The sequence below is a fragment of the Oreochromis niloticus genome, linkage group LG17, assembly GCF_001858045.2.
Source record: "Oreochromis niloticus isolate F11D_XX linkage group LG17, O_niloticus_UMD_NMBU, whole genome shotgun sequence".
NCBI classification, from domain to species: Eukaryota; Metazoa; Chordata; class Actinopteri; order Cichliformes; family Cichlidae; genus Oreochromis; species Oreochromis niloticus.
In genome coordinates, this window is record NC_031981.2 from 28,098,707 (window position 1) to 28,107,439 (window position 8,733).

The 8,733-nt window shown below is 40.2% G+C and overlaps 1 protein-coding gene across 1 annotated transcript; it reads right to left on the reverse strand.

Moving 5' to 3' along the window:
• Window positions 1–1,048: 1,048 nt before the first annotated feature.
• fetub (fetuin B) lies at window positions 1,049–5,931 on the reverse strand. The gene is made up of 7 exons (XM_019346985.2): window positions 5,670–5,931; window positions 5,191–5,304; window positions 4,876–4,963; window positions 4,537–4,703; window positions 4,105–4,215; window positions 3,705–3,791; window positions 1,049–1,890 (listed from the first exon to the last, which is right to left on the reverse strand). Exons 1-7 carry the CDS (start codon window positions 5,883–5,885, stop codon window positions 1,168–1,170), a joined length of 1,506 nt encoding a protein of 501 aa, XP_019202530.1. The 5' UTR covers window positions 5,886–5,931; the 3' UTR covers window positions 1,049–1,167.
• Between the last annotated feature and the right edge of the window lie 2,802 nt (window positions 5,932–8,733).

Below are 8,733 nucleotides of genomic sequence, written 5' to 3' on the forward strand. Positions count from 1 at the left end.
AGAAACTAAACTCTTTAAATAATAAATATTTTGTTTAAAAGACGTAGACTCTACAGTACGCACCGGTAGCATCTCTTCCACAACGTAGCCTGCAATCATTTTTTAAGCTCACCTTCAGACACTTTCTGTGCTGCTGAAGTAAAATCAAGTTTTGCCTGCTTAGCAGGAGTTGCCGCGGTGTTATCCATGGATGATGAACAAGAATCACTCAGAAGTGTTCGTCTATGCTCTTGTGTCAGGCGCTTCAGTAGATTACTCGTGTTATTAACAGCAGCCGATAGCTTTTTCTCCCCAGGACATAGCTTACATATTACTGTAATATTCTTGTCTGCTTGTTTCAGAAAAGTGAAGAGACGGGAATATGTCCACTTCATAAAACAGCCACACGCTTCAGCCGAGTCCGACATCTGCCGCTTTAGAATACGACTATGCAGCAAACTGGCGCGAAATGACGTGCAGCTGCACTACAGCGATGTTAAAGCAGCAGAGTTTACTTCTACGTTTAGAAGATAAATGATTGAAATTAAATAATGATATTCAGCGAGTTTAATTATTTTACAATGTAACGCAAGTACATTGTAAGTAACTGTAATTAAAATACCTAAATATGAACAGTAATTAGTTACTCTACTTTTTCAGTGGAAAAGTATTTTAATTACAGTAACGTGTTACTTAGTAACGCATTACACCCAACACTGGATCCGGAAACGGCTAATGGTGTCAGATTTAAAGACCGGATTAGGTTATGGTTAGTGTGGCAGGGCATGGGTCATGGCGCAGCTGTGGGGGAGGCGGACACAGCTGAGCTCGATCAGCTCATCATATCTCCACTATTAAACAGGCCTGGACCTGAGAAGTTTTGGTTGTTGTTGTGTGTGACTGTAGCTGAAATGCTGCAGCTGAGTGTTCTGATTGCAGCAAATGGGAATAAAGTGTGTTAAACGAGCGGTCAGGTACGTCATTCCCGTTACAGTTAGGTTTAGGCCAAAGGTTTAGGGTTAGGCATTCATTTTTGATGGTTAGGATAAGAGGCTAGACACGTGAGAAGTGATGTGTTACAATGACTGTGAATGTTTTTTATTGCAAATGTATCATTTATCATATAGTTTTCCATTCTTTGTTACACTTGAGTCATTGTGTACCTCTAAAACAGTTCCATAGGCCATGTCATACAGCAAGCATAAAAAAAGCGTCCTCAGCAAAGAGTTTCTCCACCAGGTCACGCCCTGCCTTTGGGACAGGACACTGGTCTGAGACTGAGGTTGGGAAGGGCTCGATGGCAGGTTCCATTTCTCCAGGAATCTGGGGGTCGGGTTTAAGTGGGAGAGTGACTCCGAGCTCAGGGCCACCAGCAGGGACATCAGGGAAGGAAGGCAGGGTCACAGGCTGGCCCAGAGCTGGCAGCATTGTCACCATGCCTTCTGGGTGGTCGTGGGGTGTGTTCTCATGTTCGTGCTCGTGGTGATGGTGGTGGTGCTCGTGTTCATGCAGGTGACTGTGGTTGTGATCGTGGTCCAGCGCCAGCTCGTGGTCATGTTCATGGGTGTGCACACCTTCAGCGTGCTTGTAGTCGTGGTGGTGGTTAGGAAAGTCACTGCTGTGGTTGTGTGCCTTGTCGTGATGAGCGTGCACGTGATCGTGACTGTGACTGTGGTCGTGGGAGTGGTCATGAGCGTGCCTGTGTGTGCTGCCTGTGGCATGGTCATGTGTGTGGTGGTGATCATGGTTGTCAGCATGCTTGTGGGTTTCGTCATGATGAGAGTGGCTCTTGGTGTGATCGTGTACGTGGTCGTGTGTTTGGTCTTGTTCGTGGCTGTGTGAGTATGTGTCATTGTGGCTGTGGTCAGTCTCTCCGCCCAGGAGGTGGAGCTTCTTCTCTTTCTCAGCAGCCTGGAGAAGAGATAAAGAGTATACGGTACATTACAGTAAAGCAAAATCCAGTGGCCCTGTGAATAAGTGCTAACAAAATCTGACCTACTTCAGATGGGAGCAAATTTAATGGTGACCAGAAAATGAAGCTGTCTTACACATGTTTCAGAAAAAGGTATTTAAAAAAAATAAAGTCAAGATGGAAGAATTACAATCTGAACTTCTGCTAATGGCCCCATAAGGATTCTATGATTTGATTGCAATCCATAGTGACTACCAGATGAAAGCTAATCACTGCATTTCTCATTAAAAGTCAAGTCAACTTTTACCACCATTTTTATTTTTCTTTACAATATTAATTTGGAAAAACGCCTATATTGTAATTGTTGGTGATTGTTGGAGTTGCTTTTTTTTTTTATTATCATAGGGTCTTGACTTTACAACATAAAGCACCTCGAGGTCACTATTGTTTTGAATTGGTATTATATAAATAAAATGAAAGGACTTTAAATCGAATCATTGAATGATATTTTGATTGCCCTGGTGAGAATTTAGCTGTATCATCCGATTTTGTAATGTTAGAGCTTGAAACAGTCTAGAGCACAAACAAGATACCAACTTTTACTTTAAATGGTACGACTGTAAAGATGACACTGTGTAAGGTTGACTAGCTGGATCCTGCTTTTCACCATCCTAACAAGCACCACTGTTTCAAAGTAAAATCTGCCACTAACTAAGCAACAGAAAAATTCTTCTGGTTCCTGTGGTATCACAGTTTACAGGTGAGATATATAGATATATTCTAGATATATTCCTACTGACTGTCAAACACATGCATGATTTTGGACATCAGCTTTCTATACAAAGGTAAGATCTGCAACTTCTTATTTAAACTTGTCTTGCAGTTATGTACTGGAGTTAGTGTATGTGATGTTGCGATGATGCATCTGCCGTGATGAGCTGATACACAGGAGCTGCCACACTCGCATGTGAAAAGATCAACCTTTACCTCACTGTAATTATTGCATCATTCACAGTTAAAAGTTTAGGTCCACGGTGCACTAAAATGTGTTATAGAGTCATTTTCACACATTTATTAATCAAACTCCAGAAGTTTGTTGTTGATCTTGGTTGGTTGTGAGAGCAGCAAATGGTAATGAAAGAATCTGGGTTGCTACAGCTCCACAGGAAACCATAAAAAGTCCATCGTCAAAACTAAGAGTGTTTTCTTACTAATCTAAACACTAGTAATCGAAAACAATACAAATGCTCTTTTAAACCAACAGTCTTGTACTGTTGCATTTTGAAATTTATACATAAATTTATACTATACATAAAATTTACTTTTATGTGTAGTTTATATTGTTACACAACTACTCACCTGTGTCTGAAAAGGAAAACATGAACATGAGACATTAAAAATATTAATGTCATTGAAAACTATTTCCTTACAATATTATTACAAAGGGTATGGTTATATGTTTCATGTCTGAAGTTTTTGAGTTGAAAGTCATAATTATTCTATAAATGTTGTGTTGACAACAAGAATAACTAATAGTCTAAGGCTAGGCTTAATTATTTTCAGAAACTAGAGAACAGCATCAGACAACCAAGGTTTTATGTAGAAGTATGATGGACGTTATGGAAGAAAAAAAAGTGTTTGACATCACAGATAAAAAATCAAAATAAAACTTGACATACAGAGGAAGACTTGCTGTCCAATAGAAGAAGCAACCAACAGCTAGGACAAACACAAATTCCCTGTTTTGTATGTTTTTTCTGTGTTATTGAAAGATGTTAAAAAAACACAGAGATCATATCCTGATAAGACTTACCTCAGGCTCATAGATCTCACACTCTATGTCGATGATTTCATCATTAGTGGGGGAGTGGTAGAGGGATGCCTTACAGAAGCCCTTGTGCTGAGGAGAGAAAAAGAGGAACAAAGAGCAGAGAGGAATGCCCATTTCACTAAGGTTTAAGAATTAGAAAAACTGAATCTAGGAATAATCTCCTGCTGACGTAAACTAGCCAGTAATATAAAGCTAGAACACATCCTTGCTCGAGGCTTGACTGTAATCAGATGACTTTGCTTGTAGTGATAAAAACTGATAGCCCCCTGATTGGAGAAGCCACAGTGAAGTAATTTCATCAAGCAGTGTGATCAAAATTTCTCATTTAGGAAATTCAGTTCAGATAAAATAAAAAAGGTGTGAAGTGTTTATCTTGACTCACGGCGAACTCGCAGTTCATGAGGGGGCACTTCTCAGCTGTTGCTTCTGCGCTGTTAGGGCAGATGGTCTCCTGGATGCTGAATTCCACATTGTAATACATACTCATGGCCATCTGAACACACAAATAAACAAACGTTTAAGTGAGAAAATCATTTGCAGAGGAATTATTAAGTAAAGAGTGGTGGGAATAAAAACTGTTGAACATGAAAAGCAGGCATGTGGTTTGATGGAAAGCCAGTATTTAGTCATTTATTGATAAAGATTTTAGATTAACCTCTAAGAAGGATATTTTTGTGTGATTTCAACTAATTTCTGGTGTCAGAAATTCAGTCACAATATTCTCAGCCTTGACACTGTGTGTTATGGAAGTTAAGATGACAGGATAATTATGTCACATGTGCTGATGTTCCTTTTGGAGGTATGGTAAGCTTACCCCTGCTGCAGCACGGCAGATTTTGAGGAGAGCAAAACAATTGGCGAGTCCGCTTTCCTTGTTGAACTTTTCCAGAGAGTGGGACACAGTCTTCTGAACGTTGTTATTGTCGTGGTGAATTAAAGTTGGACAGTCAGGACACATCTCATGTACTCTAGCTGCAGGAACTGAGCAGAAGAAAAATTGTCTTCAAATTTTCATACATTTTGTGGTGTGAAAAAAAAGTGCTGTCTCAAATTTGGACATGTAGTGCCAAGTGTTGCTCTGCACATCATTTCTTAATGTTTTGCAAGGAAAACTGGAAATAGGTTAAACAAAGAGATGCAGTAATTTTCATACCTGGTCTGATAACACAGTTGTATTTGTAGAGACGCTCCGCACTGTGCACCTTGTTGATGAAGATAGCAGCTTTGCACTGTCCATATACCTGCAAACAGAAATATATATTTCACTGTACTTTCTACTCCTGTAGAATACAAGTACATAACAAAAGACCTTTGTTTTCATTTTTGAAAATTCTCTTAAGGCATTTTACAATTTGCAAACCACTGCATATCGATTAAAAAGTAAAAATATAATAAAAACATTTTTTTTAAATAACAGCTACTTAACAGTGTGAGTACATGCACTTGCAGAGTGTGTGTCTTTTCTAACCGGCATGTTTGCAGTGGGACGAGTTTCACAGCTCTTCCAGTCGTTCTTGCTGAGAACGCTGCATTTGGTCTCCACGACATCCAGAGTCAGGTAGAAGACCACGCTGTTCTCTCCCTGTAACACACACATATACAGTTTTATCAAAAACACAAACATTTACAGTCATTAAAACCTTAATAGAATTTAACAGCAGTTTCTGGTTTTACTTCCTGAGATCCGTGAAATCTCCTGATTTATAAGCTGACCCCTTGCAAAATACAAACACTAGTTTTTTAGTGTTGCAGGTCTAATAGTTCCTTTCTGCCCATCTTTCTGTGCAATTGTGCTGTAATTGTTGCTGCTCTGTCTCCAGATTTCAGCCAAACGCTTTTCAGTCACAACCCTAAATGTCTGGATTGTACTGAAAACTAAAAGTGTTCCAGTTAACAAACAGAAATGCAGTGAACTGAAGTGGTCTGATACTGCAGGAGCAGGCTTACATGTCTCTTTATGTGGGCGTTGGACAGGCGGTGCAGACTGAAGATGTAGCCCTCCTTCCTGTCCTGGTTGATTTTGGTAAGAGCCAGCTCAGCAGCTGCTTTTGTTGATGCGTTTTCACATGAGGCTGGCTCCATGCCAACATGCTCCACTGGTGCACCATTGATGGTCAAACAACCCAACGCCAGCAGCAGTGATAACAGCACGCAGGTCTTCATGGTGGTACACACTGTCACACACAGGCTTCTACAAGAGATGTGCAGAGGAGAGGTCACATTTTATATCCTGCTACTGTCACACACACAGCTCCTCCTCCTGTAAAAAGTAAATATAACCACTGACCCCAACTCCTTAAATAAATCATGCTCATCTATCAGGCAACAAGGCAAATACTCTCCAGACTGCACAATGGAGCTTATTAGCTGAGAGTCTTTCAAGAGTCTTTCTTCTTTGGGATCAATGGGTGCAGCCAGTGGGTTTAAAGTCACATGATCCACTCTAGCCACTGAGATTAATTAAGGACAAGGCTTAATGTTCGTTAAAGAGAAACAGCATGGACAAGATACAGGACCACAGCAGTCAGTGATCTAAAAAGACAAAGAATGTTGGAGAGTAATCAGAGCAGCTACTGATCACTGTACAACTTCATATCAGCTAACTGAAGCGATATCATGTCACCACTGTCTGATTAAATCACAGAAGAACAGTGGGGCTAACTGAAACTTTCCACTGGCTTGTATACTATCTTCTTTTTCCACTGCATTTGGAAACACAAGCAGTATATGTATAGCAGGCTGTATATGTATCACACTGAAAAAAAGGGATTGGCCATTTCTTGGATTTATGTAAGCATCTTGTGTGTATTTAACACAATTGCCTCATGCTTTAAAGTGTAACTATATAGTGTAGAAACTACATGATATGCAGAGAGGGTGGATTAAATTGTTCATATCATGTTCGAGTGAAGTAAGTCAATAATATAGCAATGTTAAATCTTGCGACACCGCACAGGATTTCAGTCTTGCGCGCTTTGGATTGTGGTTTGAGGAAGGCATCCATCTTAGTGAAGTCGAGCAGCCGCCTCTACTTTTTCGGTATACCGAAAAAGTAAATTGGGTGGTTGTTACAATAAAAAAGTCTACCTTGTAATTTGAACACAAAAATTTCATGTTTCTATCTTGAACGTAAATCGTGTAGGATCTGTACGAAATTCGACAACTTAATTTGTTCTTGTTGAGATGGCAAGATACAATCTAGTAAGAGTGGTTAGTTGCTGGACTCATGAAATTCACAAGATCGAACGAGATTTCAAGACAACTACACACACACCACGTGCATGCTATCGCTATTGTGGTTTAACCTGTCAAGGACAAAAATGTACAGAAAATTCTGCATCAAGCCTTGAAATCATAGCTTTCCAACTTTTCTTAAGCCTGGATTGGTGGCATGGCGGTTAGCGCTGTTGCCTCACAGCAAGAAGGGTCTAGGTTCAAATCCATAATCTGGCTAGTTTGCACTGAAAGTGGCCACTTTCTCATTACTTTCATATATTGTTTTCGTAAGTATCCAAAACATACAAGTTTCATTATATAATTTTTCAAGGGATCTTATATTTGTTTTCACTCTTGTATGCTTTTCATACAAGTTTCACACAAGACAGATACAAACTTTATAAGATTTATATATATATATATCTTTTCCATATGGGTTAAAAGTCATGCAGTGGTTAGGTTAATTCAGGGGTCGGCAACCTGCGGCGATGCGGCTCCGCCTGGTTTGGGCAAATAAATTAGAAGCATTTAGCTGAAGTGTATTTTATTTATGTTAGTTCTTTTTAACTTGTAGTTCTAAATTGGAAGATTATTGTGATATTGAAATATAAAAATAAAATTATATTCTATTATTTTTTCATCGCTCAAAATAAGAGTCACACTCGTGGAAGCCGGTATACCCGCCGAAACGCCGTGCATTTATCGAGACTTTCAACCCCAGGTAGGCCAATTATGGATCTTCGGATCCACATTATGTCAGCAGCTGTTCTCCGTGAACTATGTTAAAAACAAACACCGTTCACGCCTGACAGATGACAGCTTACAGTCCTGCGTAAACTGACTTCGTATAGCCCCGATTTGCGGACTCTGTGAGCAGAGGTTCAGGAGCAGAAGTCCCATTGTAAACAAATCACGGCAGACCCGACGATGTTTCCATGAGCATCTCTTTATTGAGCACTTTTCACACACGGTTGCTGTACGCATACAGCCGGCTGTAGCTTTTCAGCTCACAGCCCGACATACACCACCAAGACAACAACACAGATAGCGCAGACGTAAAGGCAGCGAGGCGTGATTGCGGGTGTCGCTCAGGTGCGTCCGCCTCCCCTGCAGCGGCGCCGCAAACCACGCCCCGCCGCACGCATTAACCAGGTAAAATACATATTTAGGCAGAATTTTGCAAATATCTATTTTTCATTTTTCAGCAGCATAGAGCTTTTTTCCAATTACTTTTTAAGAGTCAGGTCAAGGCTCCAACAGCCCAAAGGCGATATAAGGGTGGCGGCTCACAACAGTTTTTGTTTGCTACATGGATCATTTTAGTTCAGCTGGGTGTCTTTCCTTTTGTTATATTTCTTTAAGAGTTCAAAATGTGTTGATTACATAAATACAATTTAATTTTCTCTGTTGCACTTCATGGATTTCATAAGCAGCACACCTTAGTTGTTCACACAAAGCATAAAGATAAAAAACAATATATACGGTGTTATCTTCATTTTAGATGTCAAAAAGTATTTGCGGCTCCCAGTGTTTTCTTTTGCGTGGAAACCGGGTACAAATGGCTCTTTGGGTGTAAAAGGTTGCAGACCCCTGGGTTAATTGGTGATTCTAAATTACCTGTGAGTGCAAATGGTTTTTTGTCTCTATGTAATAGACTGGTAAGCTGTCCAGGGGGTAGCCTACCTCTTACCCTATCACTTCTGGGTTATGCCCCAGCCCCCAGTAACCCGGATAAAGATAGGAGGATGGTAGTCATTCAGTAGATCCATTCAGTTCTTATGTTAACCAGACTCTA

Coding starts and splice junctions, on each gene's coding strand:
- fetub (XM_019346985.2), bottom strand. CDS start 5,885: ATGAAGACCTGCGTGCTGTTATCACTGCTGCTGGCGTTGGGTTGTTTG. Junction 3,792..4,104: donor TCATGAACTGCGAGTTCGCC/GTGAGTCAAGAT, acceptor TTCTCTCCTCAG/CACAAGGGCTTCTGTAAGGC. Junction 1,891..3,704: donor GTGAGATCTATGAGCCTGAG/GTAAGTCTTATC, acceptor TCTCTTCTCCAG/GCTGCTGAGAAAGAGAAGAA.